Source organism: Scophthalmus maximus, chromosome 19 (genome assembly GCF_022379125.1).
Source record: "Scophthalmus maximus strain ysfricsl-2021 chromosome 19, ASM2237912v1, whole genome shotgun sequence".
NCBI classification, from domain to species: domain Eukaryota; kingdom Metazoa; phylum Chordata; class Actinopteri; order Pleuronectiformes; family Scophthalmidae; genus Scophthalmus; species Scophthalmus maximus.
The window spans coordinates 15,751,639-15,770,000 of NC_061533.1; the positions used below are offsets into that span (position 1 = coordinate 15,751,639).

Here is an 18,362-nt window from a genome sequence, read left to right on the forward strand (position 1 = left end):
TGAGCATTTTCCATTTATCATTCATCTAAGAAGAACAAGCGGAAGTTTAAATAAGCAAACTGCGGCAAAACATCTGAAACAGTGTCATTTTTCGCAAACTACTGATTACGAAAGCGGGTGAAAGCTCAAAGCTGTTATTGATTTAAGAGCAGCACACATTTAAGAGGCAGTTGATGTGATTATTATTCCTGTATGGCCTACAAAATACACAAGACTGACCAGATAGGCACTGGTCATTGGAAAAGTGTCTTTCTTAGTCACCTTGGGCAAATAAATTCCTTTCACATAAATTGGTGAAGAATCTTTGTGCCTCAGTCGGCGTGAATTGGGATCAGATGTCGTGTGCATACCTTACAAGATGTCTGCGTGGCTTATTGTGGCACGCACTCAGGAGCAGTAGCTGTTGCAGACGTACCATAACTAGGTAACGGATGGGAGGAGCATGCACTTGTGCATCCTCTCTCTGGGCTTCCATCCTGGGATAGTCGATGGACCAGACAGGCCAGGGCTTAGTACATCACATAGATCCAATGGCTGGACAGCACGGCAGACAGATGCAAGTCAATAGGAAGGTGCTGCTTTTGAATATTCACTTTAGTGTTCAGTGACACGCTGCATATTAATTGCCGATAGAAGAGTGAAGCTCTGTAATTAATGCCGACTTTGTGAGCAATTCCGAGAATGAGGTAGAAAAGAAGGAGCTCCCTCTGTAGCTGAAGACCGAGACAACTTTCCCATTCGCTCTCAGACTTTTAGACCCTATTGTATGTGTATGTATATGTGTGTGTGTGTGTGTGTGTGTGTGTGTGTTAGTGGTGGTGTTGGCTGTGGGTGATAGGTGGGGTTGTATTCTCATGAGTGACTTAACAGCCGGGTCACTTAAACCGACACAATCAATGTCATCTAATTCAATCTGGGTTCACACCACAAAATTCATTGCAAATAAGCTCATATTGTATAGTATAAACTTCAGACGGACACTGCATTATATAATTACAACAAAGTAGTTTGCTTAGCCTCAGAAAACCATCAATCATATACAGTACAGCCATTCCAAACATATTCCCTCTAGAGGAGCATAAAGATATTGCTATCGAGCTTTTGAAATGTCAGGGCAATAGAAACCCGGGCATTGTGCAATTACATAATGATTATTGCAAAACTTTCTCCCCCTCACTCAGTGTGGCTGTAATATGCAGTGGATGGCCATGGGGGTTCATTAGTGAGAACAGGCTGCTGTTGAAAAGCTCCAGTTTCACCTCTGATCCTGGCTAATGTGATTTGGACCTGAGATTGGTAGTGGGGAGATTAGATGCTAGCTCACCTCAGGGTGGGAACCAGAGAAGAAGACATACATCAATGTTGTTTGCTCTCAAACTCAAATGTCTTCACACCTCTAATTTGCACTGACGCATCTGCAAGAAAAAAAAAAAAAAAAAAAGGTGTCTAGAAAGCATTGGTAGTCTAATTTATTTTTCCAGCGATGGAGAATTGGTGGGGCTGAGCGGGTGCCTTGCTAATCCACACTTACATTTATGAGTGCATGATTCGGGCTTTCATAACAAATCAATTGGTCTGCGAGTGGGACTGGAGAGTCGAGGATCAGCTACTGATGACAACTGTGGTAGCATTCTCCTCTTATTACTTCATGGCATACCCCCGTGGCCTGCACTGCCAGTCGCAATGTCAGGCTACTCTTTCTTTCATTTCCTTTTCATTAGTCCACTGCTCTCTCTGTCACTTCTTCGCCTCCACGCTTACAGCCTGTCCACCTTCGTCCATATACCCCTCATGCCCCCTCCACCTCCTCCATTATGTCGCTACCTCTTTCCTGTCCCCCGTTCCTCTCTCCCCCTCTCATTAGGTCATAGTTGTGGTGATTTGTCAGAGTGGCTGTGCTGATTAATAGGCCGACGGAGCCCCTATATTTGGAGGCTGTCAGCGGGGCTCCAGAGTGCCAGGCACCCCCCCCCCCCCCCACCCATTGAGCCCCCACACCACCCAGGTGGCCCTATTTGGGCTAAATGAGCTGTGAAGGGTCCCGGCTATGCCCGCCTGCCCCACACTAAGACGTTACGCACAAACACACGCACAGGCGTAGACACAAAAAGGCACACACACATGGGGGCGCACACACACATGCGGGCATACACACACACACACACACACACACACACACACACACACATACATACACACACACACACCTGAGATGCAAGCACACATGCAGGCACGCTCACGTACTCAACACCCTGGCTCTCACTGCCACGCACCCCTGCGTTCCCACATGATTTGTCACACTCCATCAATAGACAATAAGTTACTGCCACTCTAGCCTGTCAATGGGCCCTGTCTTCAGAAGACCCCTCTATGCTGTCGTCTCCTAGTCTGGAGGGGTGGGGGGGGGGCCCTTTGGGGTGGGGGTGGGGGTGGGATGGGGGGGGGGGGGGGAGAAAGTGTGAGCATCTCGAAGTTGAGTCTGGGGAAGAATGGGAATAAAAAGAGAGTGAAAGGGTAATAGTGCATCTGCATGCAAGAGAAACAAAGCAAAGACAGGTAGATGGACAGAAAGAGAGAGAGTGAGAGACGTTGCAGAAAATATCAGACAAATTGCAACATCCCACGTCCCAGTGGAGGGCTTACAGATGCACATGGCAAGTACCTGGTTTCAAGGAAATGCGTGTGTATGTGTGTGTGTGTGTGTGTGTGTGTGTGTGTGTGTGTGTGTGTGTGCGTGCGTGCGTGCGTGCATGGTTCAGCTGCTCCAAGCCAATTGCCTGGCCTTGGAGTCAAGAGTTGGGCTGTCTGCATGAATGCGTTTGAATGTGAACGTCCCTCTTTGCAAGATTATTTTTGTTCCCCACAAACTAGGAAGGGGAAGACCTTGGTGAATGAGATCATCTTGCCACATTTGCGCGCGCACACACACACTTTCACAAATGCACAAGCAAGCACGACGAGCGCACACGCCCCTTCAATGATTCAATCTGATGATGGGTATTGGAGGGGAAACTGGAATCTGTGAAGGTCAGAAAAGTCTGAGCGGTAACATCCACCACTGCAGGCTACTGCCACTGTCTCCACTCCTACACTGTCATTACTGCTGGCCAGCTAGCTCTCATTATCAACTTACTTCATTAATACACTTCATTATCAGCTTGTCCTTAACAGACAGATGGGATGGACCCTCCAGCAAATGACAGAGTAACTGGTATAAAGTGATCCCTTTTAAAGTCCATTCAATGAATGGGTCATAACACATATAGTCCTCTGCTATTAGTTTATCTGTGATTTACACTCGATTGGACATCTGGAGCAAAAAAAAAGGAAAGTGGTGTGTTTCTTCAGAAAATACTGTTTAATTGTACCAATGGCTATGCTTTATAATTACATCTGAAGTGATTATAGTCATTATGAAGTCGTTATTTCTGAGGCTGTTGAACATATGAAAGGCGGATGGATACACTGGCTGAATAGACAGCTGTTACTGAAGATGTAAGTAACAGACAGCCCTATCACACTGGCAATATGGACGACCATGAAATTAAGACTCAACGTATAGTAATTACAATGACAATGAGCTTTGTTCGACGTGTCAAGTATCAATCTAACACTTGCCAGGCAGCTTTCATATCATAGCTAATAGACAGTTGGCGGGCCAGGCTGTTGCCAACCACTGAACCAAACTATTCATGAGCTGGCCCCTGTGCTTAGCAGTTGACGTAGCCGTAACACACACATCAGCTACATGTGCCCCCATGCAAATGAGTGCATTAGAGCAGATCTCGGAGAGCGGAGCGTGGCCAATAAATCCAGCCGGGGTGGGAAATGTAGCCTTTACCATGCGTGTCCAACCCCATCTATTTAACCTAATTACACACACCATACCAGGTAATAAAAGTCTGCATGCCATCAATTCTGACATCTCATCCAGGGCACTGCAAGGGATGTCTATTAGGATCTATAAATCCTCCGGATAGTGATCATCTCTAGGTGTAAAGTGTGTGAAAGGTGTCTCTGTGGGTGGCGGTGTCGTTCCTCTGTGTGTGTGTGCGTGTGTGTGCGTGTGTGTGTGTGTGTGTGTGTGTGTGCGCGCACGTGTGTGTTTGAGAGAAAAAGGTAAGTCAGCATGACTCCCACACACTTATGACAGGTGTGTATGTATGTGCATGTTTGACTGTGTGTCTTTTTAACTACATCTGCCGGTGCTGTATTGGAGCACACGAGTGAGTGAACACACCCGCCTGTCTGCAGCTGAGCTGTAAGTCAGCTTCAGGATGCAGGAGGTGAGACACAAAGGGATGAACCCGCCGGTGGAGTTCAACCATCCCTATTCTCTTGATCGGCCCTAATCCAACGTGAAAGGACAAAACAACAAATAGCTGATTCAGACAGCGGTAAAGCATGAGAGCAATCCTACTCTTTGGCCGGCTAGTGTTCCTACCCAGGTGTTTCATGTCGCCTGCTGACAGGCCTGTCTGTCACGCCTGAGGCCAGCCGGAACACGGCTGCAGGTACTTTCACTTTCCTGACTTCACGCCTTGCCATTGGTTAAAGAAAACAGCAGCGAGTCGCTGAATGGCCACGGCCAGTGTTTTAGCCACAGGCGGATGGAGTTAAATAGACGCGTTCACAGTAGCTTCACTCACACATCTCGCTGCCTTTGTCTGCAGCACACCTGAGCTACACTTGACCCCCACCGCACCCATGTGGATATGGATTCATGAAAGGGAGGATGAAGTGGCAAGGTGAAGGAAGGCAGGAAGGGTGGGATGAGGGGAGTGAAAGACAAATAGCTGAGAGATGATGAATCCTTTTTAGCTGGAACACAACGCCACGAACCGTTTCAACATTTCACCTCGCTGGTTAATTGGTAGAATGAGGATGAGTCTTGTTTGGCAGCAATACGGCATTTTAAATGATCGAGCATACCGACTATAGGGCGAGTAAAGCTTGTTAAATCACAGAAGGACAAAGCAAATAGAACGGGGAAAAAGAATATATGGCTCTGGTAGAAAAGCCAAACTAAGTAATTCAGTTCAACACTGATGTCACATTACTTTGTTGAAAAATGCAGGGCCTGATATTTAGTTTTACAAAACAATGAAACTGAATTTTTTTTCCATGATCTTCCATTTATATACTTCAATATCAATAAAGAAACTGTCCTAGCCAGTAAATATTTGATAATTAAAAACACCACTTATACAAACCTCCCTCTCTCTCACTCTCATCTTTTGATGGCACATCACCCACCCAGTCTGCAATTTCCAGCTCCCTCATTCAAAAAAAAAAAAGAGAGAAAAAAGGAAAAAAATAAAAGCATCACCACACCTGGATTTCCACACCGGGATGTCATCCATGGAATTTCAGCAGAAAAGCTAATCCATCAAACTCTGTAAAAAGGAACAGAGTGGGTGTGTGTATTTTTCTATTAAAAAGGATTACTCCATAACCAAAACACGCCGGGTTTCAAAGACCAACCAAGAATGTACGGTTAGGTAAATTGATTTATGACTGAATTATCTGGCATAAGCCTGAGATCGTGTTGGGTTTTTGGATAAGCAAAGGCTCTGTGTCAAAAACAATTACCGTTTCACATAAGAGAGGGTGAATTTTGCGGCAGCCGGTGTCACAACATCGGGCCGTTGCGGCCCCCTTCTTACTGTGGAAAGCGCTAAATGAGTTTGGACTGATAGAGGAGTTTGGCGGGAGGAGGAACTTCTGTCTCACCGCACTTTGTGCTCACAGTGAACACATTTGCACAAATACAGGGATTCAAAAAACCTCTTGCACACAACATCATTCACGAGCGTACACACTTCGCACAGTGGCAGTTAAGTGGCGGTTTTCTGTTGGTTTATGAAGATTATGCTCCTCTTCATTGTCACATGTTTCGTGCATTGTGCCTTGACTCTCTACAGAGCTGCCCAGCTTCAAAGCTGCTCCAGAGCAATTGTTGTCTCAGTCACCTATTATAAACAACGCGTTTCTAGAGAAAAGGCTGTAATTGTGCAAAAGTGTTGCAGAAATGGCTTTGTAACATTACTGTACGCCTTTCTTCAATGCAACCCATACACGGGACTCTGAAAGCTCTCGCCAATTGAAGTTCTGCTTTCATCCAGCGTAAAAGCTGTTTGCAATTGAGCTTCGGTGCTATACCTTTCCTCGCCTTCACGCCCACCCTCCCGTCCTTGTTTCATATGAGTGCACAACCTCAATGGCTCGAGTAATGGGTCCAAAATGCCTTTTCCCTGAACAAGATCACGGTTTTTGTGGGTCATGCGGAGGTAACTTTGAGAGGCCCGAACAACTTGCACAGACTACAGCTATTACTAGTTCCTTTCACCCCCTCTCTCTATTCTAATAGTGAAATCATTCTGCTGTACCTCACAGGCTCCTTCATTTAGCCTGGCTCGACGCAATATACACACATGAGCGAGGAAAAGAAAGCGAGAGAGAGAAACGCACAGAGAAAAACGCAGGGGGGTGGGGGAGAGAGAGAGAGAGAGGGGAACACAGGTCAACCACAGAGCTTTTTCCTTGTTTTAAAATGTCAACATCTAAGAGAAGCTGCTCCGACGGTGGGGGCGTGCTGGTGGGCCGTGGATGTTTCTCTGCTGCAGAATGAATTGGGGTCCAAAGCCAAACCAAGAGCAGTCTAAAATAGCCTATAGTGACTTGGTGGTTATGGCCTCACATCTTATATGAGTCAAAAACCGCATGCTTTTAGAGCCCGCAGCGGCTGGCCTTGTTTGCAGCATTACACCGTAACTTGGAGGTATAGTGAGGGGAAAAGTGCTTTGGCAGAAAGGTTTTGAATAAAAAGTTACTGTCTTATCTTATCCCTTTGATTTCACATGTAAATGGCAAACACCCTGTCATTACTGACAGTCCTGCTCTTTTGCTCACTGTCTTTAACAGTTGTGAATGGACACAAGACACTGTGTTTCTGATCACAACTCACAACGTCTCACCTACTCCTGATGTAATATCTGTTGACATATCTCCTGTATCACATATGAAACGAATTGTGCGTGCGGGCACGTGTGTGTGTGTGTGTGTGTGCGTGCGTGTGGACGTTTGTGCATGTTTAGAAGCGTTAGCAGGCTGCAGACAGTGGCCACTGGGAAATCAAGGAGCACTTTGTCATGCATCCATAAATGTGTGACACTGCGTCTCATGAGACGGCGCCTGATTGGTCTACGAGGCATCGAAGAATGACGGCTGAGTGATGGCCTCAAGGGAACAGAGTGTGTGTGTGCGTGTATGTGTGTGTGTGTGTGTGTGTGTGTGTGTGTTGTGTATATGTGTGTGTGTGTGTGTGTGTGTTGTGTGTATGTGTGTGTGTGTGAGTTGGCTAGGGTTAGAGACACAGGACAGCACTGTGACATGTCTAGGTGGCACCCTGTCAAAGCCAGCTGGCAACATGTCGTAATGCTGCCATCAGGGAGTCGTACACTACGCTGGTCTCAGTTTTCAGGATTCACATCATTTTTAACCCATATGTTAACTTCACCTAAATGAAAAGGGGAAAAAAAATGAATCTTTGCTTTGAACCCACCAATTTCAAAGATATCATGAGGAACACATGTCAAACAATTAAGAACACACTTAAATTTAAAAAAAAATTTAAAAAACATTTAAATTTCAAATAGTACAAGACAGTTCAGTTTTGGACAGTGACTAAGAGAGCTCAGGTTATAGTTTCACAACTCACTCACCATGAGGGTACAATGGGAACATGCTCAATCTCTGACCATTAACATCACAATCAAAGCAAATGCAAGGACTGTGGTGGTTGAGTCAACAGAACCAGGGCAAAGAAAACAGAGAAGACGTTTCAAACAGAATCCCTACGTTTGAAAAAGTAGAGGGGCAAAGAATATGCTTTTGAAAAATAATGTGCTGTCAAAATGAATTTGTGATCAATGTATTGATCCACTGTATGATAGTAATCAAGTTTTTTTTAAACCTATAAGGTTTGCATCCTAATTTATGGGGTTCTCCAAGTAAGATTGTTCAATACTGTTCTCGTACAAAGCCGCAAATTCTGGTAAGGGCTGGAAATCCAGTCCATTATTTGTAAATATAATTTACCAAGACAATTAAGAAATTAGGTAAAGTACACCAACAACAGACAACAGTGCATATAAAAGCAAGGTGCTGTACATAGTCAATAGCTTCAGGATATATTTTCCAATTTAAATTAAATATTTATCGATGCAGATTGCGCTGTATACTGTAGTGCAGTTCATGAAGTCAAAAACAGAAAATGTTAGAGGAAAAGTAAAAGAGGCCATATAGAGATCATATCTGAGGTGTACAGTTGTCAATGTAATAATAAGTTACCCAGACCATATTACTATGACATGATAAGCTTGTATTTTTCAAATTAAAAGAAAGAAAGTACTAAAAGAAACAGAAGCAGTACTTTATGAATCATGCCTGTCTGCCGTAAAGAAGAGCTGAAATCCAAAACCAACAGGGGGGCAGGCGTAATTACAAAGCATGTCCCTCATATTTACTATCTCTTAATAAGCTGCTGGCATAGTGCAGACAATGGCCTGTCATCTGTATTTTGCATTTATTTATTTACTCTGTCTGTTTTATTGTTGTGTTTTCATCAGCAGATGAGGAGTGGCATGCAGTGCAAGAGCGTGTTTAACTTTGTCTCCCTTGGTTCTGATCGATGTTACCAGTTCCCACCACGAGAGCGGTAGAGGGAGAGAGACAGAGAGACAGGCTAAGAGGGGAGAAGGATTTACGCTGGCACCGCATTTTTGTCCAATTAATAGATTGCCAGTGTGTTGCGTATTTTGCATGACAAAGGAGGGTAATATTAAACTGCCATTTGTAATGAAAATGCACTTTGCAAATTAAAAAGTGCCGAAACCCAATTTTTCCTACCTCTTTAGGAAATAAACAGTCCTTAACCAATTAAAGCGCATTGTAATAATTCTGTGATTTATTGCAGGTTGTTTAACTTTCAAAACTCAGCTAACCTATATTAAGGTCACAATCCATCATGTCTTGCATGGAGTGCTGCGGAGTAATGGCTGTTGTATTAGCTGCTTTTGATGATAGTATGAAAGAAGTATTAGCACTTGTCAACAAAACTGCTTACAACATAACATTAGCATGCATGAGCTGCATCACCTATTCATTATCTTGGCAGCTCCGCACACACGGTTACTGCCTTATAGAGCATTTTCGCCGGGCTGAGAGCACATGCACACTGTTTGGTTTTGTGATAGAGTGGCTACATGCAAACCACGGGGCGCGCTCTGGTTGCAAGGCAAACAGGCACCGGAGAGATGAAACAGTCACTGTGACACTCGGGTGAGGGAGGGATGGAGGGCAGGAGGGAGAAAGAGCGAGGGCGAGAAAGAAGGAATGAGGGATGGTAGGGATAAAGGAGATTACTCTCCATCTCTGCCTTGATCACTCTCCTTCAGCCAAGCTTCGGTTTCCGTGTAATAAAATACGCAAACAAATGTCCACGGGCGGACAGAGGGAGAAAAGGGAGGGAGGACAGAGTGGACTGTGGGTGAGAGAGTGCAATGTGTACGAAAAAAGCAACTGGCCTTTTAGAGTTCGTCCGAGGCTGCGTGGTGACGAGCGTGAAAGAAAGGCAGTGCCAGAAGAGAAGTGCAAAGAAGTACAGGCAAAACGAGCGGCTACAGAGTGGAGAAAAAGAAAGCGACAGAGTTGAAAGACAGACGAGCCGGACGTGTAATGGCGGGGTTCGAGAGTGTGCCGTAGGTTGGAGCAGAAAGAGAGAGGGTGAAACACATGTAAACAGAGAAAGCGTTACAGCTGAGGGGCACGGCAGGGTACCAGCCAGCGAGAGAAAGATGCAGGGCGGTGTGACACGGTGACATTTGCCTCCACAAATGGGCTCTCTGGCTTTGGCCGTGCAGTCTGGTGCGATGCCCCCCGACTGTGAGCCAAGAATGCACTTAGCTCAACAAGAGCAAATGAATGGCCCTGTTTTGACTCCTACCATTACACTGATAGCTGGTGCTGGGCAGAGTGGGTCTTTGTAGGGGCGCGGGGATGCCTGCATGTTGAAACACCCCGCACCGTGGTCCAATTAGTGTGTTATCAGCAGTTGGATAATATGTGGATTCAGTGCCCGGCCCCTGGAACCTGCGGTTCTGGTTCATTTGACTCGCCGCGGTTGGAGGGGAACTAAAATTCAATTGAAGTGTCAACACGCATCGACACAAAGCAGTGCCGTGTACATAGCGGGCCAGCTTTAACACAAAGCAGACGCCGTGCAGGCTCACATCTGCAGGTCCGTTCTCATTCCGTTGAACATACTGTAAGTTCTCATTGGGTCCCTCTAGAACCGCGTTGAGAGGAATCTATGCATCCGCCCGCCCCCAATCTATGCAAACACCTGAGAAGCCGACACACATGTCAACAACAGGCCATTTAGCAGCCAAAGCCACCACGCCAGCAATTCAATAGAGCTAATTGCAACCATTAAGGATTCTCGTATCCTAAGGCAGAGCTGCTAAACATCAGGCTTATATTAATTATTCAGGGTTATTCTTTTCCCCGGGAAGTCCATTTTAGACACGTGTGTTCATCCTTCGGAGGATATAGAAATGTTCTCCCCTTGTTAGAGACTAAAGTGCTCATTCATAAGTAGCGATGGCATTGTTTTTTTGTTTTTTGAATTCAATACCACTTCAATGTCAGTTATTTTTTGAACGTCAAGTCTTCCAACCTTAATGACTATATAGGTATATATATATATATATATATCTACACACACACTAACAGGAACATTTCCAGAAGTTTTTTTTTTTTCAGAAGAGATTTCCTGCTGTGCAAATATATGCATTAGCTGTAATAGTCTGCTTTCACAGACATTATTATAAAAATGATTGTTTTGATTATTTGGTCATTCCTTTAGCGCGTCATATTTGTTTCTGTTTGTGGAACTTGAAAGTTCTGTACTTAGTCAGAAAAGCATCCACCATACAAATAGGTGTACTGAAAAACAGCCGTGTACAGCATATGCACACTGGTTGCACAGAGCACCGACTTTCATATTGATATCTGGCCTGTAGCACAGTTACATATTACATGTCTCTATATACTGTCTCTGATCACTCAGCCCCTCGACCTGCTCTGCATGTGATGATATTCAAATCTCTGTTTTACTCTGTAGCTCCGGGTCCCAGATGATTATTCATGTGCATTTAACTCTCAAACAGCCCCTCATTAACTGTGGCACGCTGGGCCATACGTTGGGCCAAATTACGCAGCTTTGACATACACAAACCAGCGGGTGGGTGGGCGGGGGGTGGGTGTGGGGGGGGGGGGGGGGGGGGGGGGGGGGCGGGAGCCGAGTCGTCGGGATAAAAGGGCCTGGCTCTCTACTTGGTCCTCTCTAACCATAGATAATGGCTGCCAAACATGCCTGTATGGTCTTTAAAAGCAATCAGCACTTTCACTTTTGGAGGAGTGGGGTTGGGGGTAGGGGCTGAAGAAGGGGGAGAGTGAAGAGCAGAAGGAGAAGGAGGGAAAAAGGGAGGTGTGGAGTGGTAAACACTGAGTCAGGACTGGACCCTCATCAAAACCCACAGGGAAGGTGGATACAACTCTAAAGGGATTTTCTGAGATGATTTACACGACTGGTATTGTGGATTACATTTTTAATCGATTGGCAAACTCTTGATCTATATGTGAACTTTGATTGACAGGTGCACCAGCTGTCAAAAGTGCTCAATTGTGGAAAAATCATTTGAGCTTTACAAAGACTTGCTCTACAAATGTTTTGGTGAACTTTAGTGATTTGTTGATGCCGCGGATAATGAGGAAAGGAAACTGTATAGATATACGAGATATACAAAAGCGCACAATGTACAAAACACCACAGGCAACGATAGAGGAAGGCTGATGCAGCCTATAGTCTTAATACCAGCATGCTAGATGGTAAAATGTATAGATTAAGGCCATCTTTTATTATTTTAATGTAGCTCCACTTTGGTTTAAAAGTGCACTGTGAAGCTATAATATGTAATAAAATATAAATATCAGATTGGGACTCGGCAGATATTCAATTTTAGATGACTCGCTTTAAGATCATGGGCAAAATACTCGATTCAAACATCCCGACTGGAGACTTTTTGTGATTCTAAATGATACTTTATGAAAGAAGGGGGTGACTGGTGAGTATGAAATATAGGAAGGGTTATTGAATTCTAACGGCTAATGAAGTCAGCGAAAGAGATTAAAAAGAGGCAGAAAAATCTACAAGGAAAAAAACAGGGGAAATAATTGTACAATCTAATTATAGCTTATAAAAGTAGACGTTGAGTGGTGATAAGAGGAACAATACTTTCTCTTGTCGCTACGGTTGTAGTCGTATTTGACTCAAGAGGACAATCGAAGCCTCTTTATTCATTAGCGGCGGACGTCCTAATAACAGTGATCACAGTTAAATAGTGGAAAAGGTCTAACAATGGATAATGGTAACAGACATGTCAGCCCTTAAAGCAACAGAAAGAAATTAGCCCCAGTATATACAATCACCTCTACAGCGGGGTGATTCGTCTCTGTCTGACACACGCACGCACCCGCGCACACACACAAACACACAGACACACACACACACACACACACACACACACACACACATACACACACACACACACACACACACAGAGAGACACAGAGACACACACAGACACACAGACACACACACACACACACACATACACACAGACACACACACACACACACACACACACACACACACACACATACACACACACACACACACACACACAGAGAGACACAGAGACACACACAGACACACAGACACACACACACACACACACACACACACACACACACACACACACACACACACACACTCACACACACACACACACACACACAGTGAGCTGAAAGTGATATGCGTTGGCCTAAGAGTCTGACTTATGTATATGCTCCTCTCCTTGCTAAGGAGAGTTTGTTTCCTTTTAACACTTCAACACAATTCTACCCTGCGTGAGAACGTACACATTATTCAATTCACATCTCACATCATTCACCTATACAATTAGCCCAGTTGCATTTATGTCACTCACCGAGTTTTAAATAAGAGAGAAATTACTGTTCACATCTATCAGCGACATCGCTCTGACTTGCCGTGATATAAACGAGGGAGCTGGAGAAGAAGTTTTGAATGACCTCAACATTGACTAAACACAACATAGCCATTACAAATCAGCCTTTATTGAACAGCAGGCTGAAAATCACTCATCATTGCCTCTGCCTGCATGTACTGTGGCAATCAAATCAAAATGCGACCTAATTTGACAGTTGCTATGAGACTGACCTCAGCAAAATGTTAATAACTACCCTGTATTATGGGGAAGAATTGAGACTAATTCTAGATAGCTTGTCATATCTGATGTTGAACCTTAACGGTGGGGGGGAGGGGGGGGGGGGGGGGTAGCGCCATATGCTGAGTGTGTGACAGCTACATCACAGCAGTGTGACAACTTAGAAGTGTATACTCATCTCATGGGATGGCGATGGACCCTATGTGTGTGTGTTTGTGTCACAGATGTTGCAGTCGGAGGTCTGGTGCAGATGGCTCTGGGCAGACTTGCCAGTGATCTCTTTCCAGTGAGAACAGCATCCTCACACACAGCTACCTGGAAACTGTTTAGAGGATAGGAAGTGACATGCTGCACACACACACACACACACACACACACACACACACACACACACACACACACACACACACACACACACACACAGACACACGCACAGATACACACACACACACACGGGCACAGTGAGGCACACGGACCACCGCCAGGGACACACACACACACATACACAAAAACACAACGGACTCGTCCCCCCTGCTATTAACTCAACTTGACAAAATAGATCTTTTAAACTCTCCCTAGAAGCATCAAGCATTTTCTGAAATTTCTTCCAAATATTTTATTTTCAATAAAAAATCGACCCTTTGCTGTAAAAAAAGGGGATTTAATAACTCAAATTCTGTCTCTGATCAAACTAAATTATTGTAACATTTCCCACTTCACACTATGACATTTGAGACGATAAAATGTTTCGCTGCACATAAATGTGACTTGCTGAAACAAACATGTAAGGCTTATGTAAGAGAAAACACACCTATAATCGAAAAGCCTCTGCACAATTAGACATTTCTTTAACATACTGCGATATACATTACTGTATGCTGTTCATTTTATTACGATATACACTTTATAGACAAACACATGCGCACAAACAGTCATGACAACAACAGTTACTGTGCTAAATCACAGCTAGAGTGTTTGGAGAGAGATTATCTTTGTAGCATCACATTCGCAGAGGAGCACAGCTCTCTCTCTCTCTCCCTCTCCCTCTCTCTCTCTCTCTCTCCATCTATCCGTCAGTGCCTCTCCCTCTGCTTGTTTCCCTCAGTTTGTGACTGGGGAAAGGTGTCCTCTGGGGGATAGAAGGGCCTCGGGGGATTTGTCTTAGTGCAGAGTGCCACCTTGTTGTCAAAACTGCAATGACACATTTCTTTCAAAGCCACCACTGACACACGCTCACAGAGGAGAGATGTCACCTCGCGATGCGTTACAACATCAATGCAACGCACACATAGATGGTTTCTACGATTTCCCTGTTTAGCATGAAAAGGGAGGAGGTGGATTGGCCAGGGGCTAAGCAAATTATGCCATAAGAGTGTAGTAGACCTTCATCTGGCATCGCATGCCAGCGCTGGATCTCCGTCTCTGACATGTATAACTTCAACACCTTAACCTGATCTTTCAAATCTAATTTTGCTGTGTTCTTATGACAGGGGGGGTAAATTATATTCCCTTGTCAAGAATGCATATAAGTAATTACAGCATGCCTTTCGACACACACTACACATGCTTTTGTTGACTCCAAACAGTACTGTATATAAACAGATATATGTATCTAGGATAGCACTATAGACAAGGGGGTAGAAGAACAACTGTCATTAATCAATTTATGAAGTCAGCAATTCAATCAAAAATCATTACTTGGTCTCAAAGTTCACCTCCGCAATTTGTTTTAAATAAAGCATATACACCCGAGACTGTCTAACTTTCTTAATAGAAAGAGTCACAAATGGCGATGAGCACAACACTGGCCCAAGACATTACTGCACTAAAGCGGTCAGAGACGGAGAGACAACAGATCAAGTGTGCGTGTGTACAGTTGTGAGTGCACATGTGTTAATGTGGGGGAAAAAAATGACAATTATAAAACCCACTTCCTATAAGCGAGGGAGCATAGAGTATACGCTGGGTCGGTAATGTGTTCAATTAATGTGTGAGAAACCAGAACACAGGCAGCAGGGTCCTTGTCACGGCGTTTCACTGGACGACGGAGTTAATTAAATGAGGAAACGCAGGATGAAAAGACGGAGAAATGGAGGCGAAGTCAGGAAGGACCGAGGGGTGATTGTTAACAGGACATCTGGCACAAGCTTGTTTCTCACTGGGAGAAGGCATAAGGGAGGGGGAGTCAGCAGCCATAAGTACTTGACCTTCCACTTGTCTGACTTGCCAGCTCACACACACACGCACACACACACACACACACACACACACACGCACACACACAAAATCAAACTCCAACAAACACACACACACACACACAGACCTACAAATGCATACATATGCAAAAGTGCACACAGGTTTTTCGGTGTGAACAGATTCCCAGAGAGCAGAGAGGAGCGTTGTGAAGGTGAACAACATGGCCGGCAGGGTGCCGACACGTCAGACACGGAGACATGAGGATGAGATCACTGTCCCGCCTATGGGCTGCAACGGCAACGCGAGTCTCTCTCGCACACTGACACACACAAACAAACACATGTGCACACATTCTTCACACACTTTTAGATGCACAAAGGCGCGCGCACACACACGAGCGCACACAGACACGCGCACGCACACGCACACACACGCACACACACACACACACACACTCAGCCTCACAGTGTCTCTGGGAGTATGCAGTCAGTGTCTGTGCCTGCTGCATATGTGGCCCCATGCATAAACAATGTGCCCTGAGAGACAGTGGAGTGATACTATGGCCCTTAGCACAACTCCCATGAGCCTCTCTGCCCCCACCGTAACCACTACCAGTCTCTCTCTACCTTCTGCCTCTCTCTAGGCAAATGAACAGCCAGGATATACACAAATGAAAGGAGAAAAAAAAGAGGAGTAGCGCAGAGAAACAGAAGCACAAAGAGGGGGAGAGGGAGGTGTGCATAAAAATGTAGCACACAACACACGTGCGCGCGCGCGCACGCACACATGCTTGCTGACAAGCGCGCTCAGAGATATGTGGGTGCTCAGTACAGTGAAGCACACAAACACATACATTCAGTACATACACGCACGCGTGCGTGCGCGCACACACACACACACACACAGAGGCAAATAGTTTTCACAAACATCAGAGAAGCAGATGTGTGAGCTCCTGTTGTGAGATTACATGAGGATACCTGCGGTAAGTGTACATGGAAGGTTTACTGCCATGTTTGAATTGTTAGTACCCGGCTTAGCTAGCACAAGAGATGTTGAAAGACGTCAATTCCAAGTCATTCAAAGTAAAAGTCTCACTATTCCACTGTTCCAACTTACTACGTCTGATGGCTACCTGTTATAACGCGACGTTGATTCCACTTATGGCCACACTTCTCTCACCTTTGCGGTAATAAACATCTGGTGTCGGGTTGGTCTTTCATCAGAAACAAAATCCTTCGCTGCACAGGAGGACATGCATTTTACATTTTCGGCGGCAGCAGTTCGATTGGAATAATCATAAGAGGAGATGGATGGTTGCAAAGTTTTTGAGAAAGAAAAAATAATAACAAGGACCTCGTGGGTTGAAAACAGGCACACAGGTTCAGCAGACACGCAGACACACACACACACACACACATACAAGGCAGATGTGAAAACAACAAAACCTTTTCACATGAGGACACGGGTTAAAATAATAAAATATCTGGAATTAAATAAGAGGCAGAGAGAGTGTGAAAGAGAGAGTAGCGAGAGAGGGAGAATGGCAGAGAGTTGGCGAAACAAAAATGAACGTCCTCAGTAATAGGAAGGAGATAATTGAGATGTGCAACTCTTGACAAAATGTGCTATTTCACTGGAGCTGGAATTAAACACAGCAGAGGGGGGGGGGCGGGGTGGGGAGGAGAGATAGAAAAGAGGGATGTTGAGAGAAGAGGAGAGAGGGAGTGAGAGAGAAGGAAGTCTAGAGGGAGGTGACAGTGGTGCATGTGGCTGTGCTGTCTGTCTGACCTGATTGCAAATAAGCGAAGGAGCTGTGCCGCGGCCCAGAAGCACTTCCTCATGCACACAACTCCTCTCTCTCTCTCACAAACACACACACAACCTTCCCCTTTAATAAGACTGCTTAATGGTGGCTGTACACACATACCACAGCAGTAAAAATGTCCGCGTGTGTGCGTGTGAGTGTGCAAGGAAACACGTAACTGGTGAGGAAGGGGACAACGTGGAGGCGAGGGTTGCTGTGATGAGGCAGCAAGGAAAGGGGGGGGGGGGGGGGGGGGGGGGGGGGGGGGGGAGAGGGAGGGGCAATGGTGGGTTTCCGAGACGCATTTGCAATTTAAAACACGGTTTGGTATAATGAAAATGTAAAGCAGTGGTTTTATTTTATTCAGTGTGGCAGGTTCAGATTCCCAGAGAAGCTCCACTCGAGCAATCAGTCCATTAATAATTGAATTTTGTTCAGGAGCCGTGCGTGTTTGTGTACGCGAGTATATCATTGTGAGCATATGCGCGTGTGGCGTGCGTACACACATGCGTATTAAGAATGTGTCGAAAGTGCACGTGACAGACCTCTCTTCCCTCTCCAGCTGCTGACCCTAATCTGAAGCAGCCAATTAAAGATCTTTATTTAATTGCTGGGCTACTCGTCCTCGCTGCACACAGTCATGCTCTGCCAGTGACTGGCACGGCACTGTGGCGGGGCCAGGGAGACACACACACACACACACACACACACACACACACACACACACACACACACACAGTCTCATAGACACACACGCACACACACTGATACAAGAATTTCCTTAATGATAACTCCCAGAGGAAAATGCCTTGCTGTAGCTGGACTAGTTTACGCCATGTAAAAGGAAACAATGTTATTTTTGCTTTGATAGCAGCAACTGGAATTACAACATGTATTTACCACAGAATATATTCACCCTCAAACTACGTGAGATATAACCGTGACGAGCGGAGCAGATAAATGCCAGTTTTCTCCTCTTTTAGCTCCGGCTT

The 18,362-nt window shown here is 45.2% G+C and overlaps 1 protein-coding gene across 18 annotated transcripts in view; it reads right to left on the reverse strand.

Annotated features, from left to right (window-relative positions):
* Window positions 1-18,362, reverse strand: part of kiaa0825 (KIAA0825 ortholog) — a 111,344-nt gene that overhangs the window by 11,680 nt on the left and 81,302 nt on the right. For 8 of the 18 annotated variants that reach the window (XM_035640180.2, XM_035640187.2, XM_035640176.2 and 5 more), the window contains one exon: window positions 13,530-13,718. The exons of 6 other annotated variants lie outside the window; for them this stretch is intronic. In XM_035640180.2, coding sequence (XP_035496073.2) covers window positions 13,545-13,718 — 174 coding nt within the window. In that variant the 3' untranslated portion in view covers window positions 13,530-13,544. Of the gene's footprint in view, window positions 1-320; window positions 535-1,324; window positions 1,416-13,529; window positions 13,719-18,362 lie in introns of those variants that run through there. 4 more of the 18 variants (XR_004794574.2, XR_004794576.2, XR_004794575.2 and 1 more) reach the window with 4 other exon arrangements.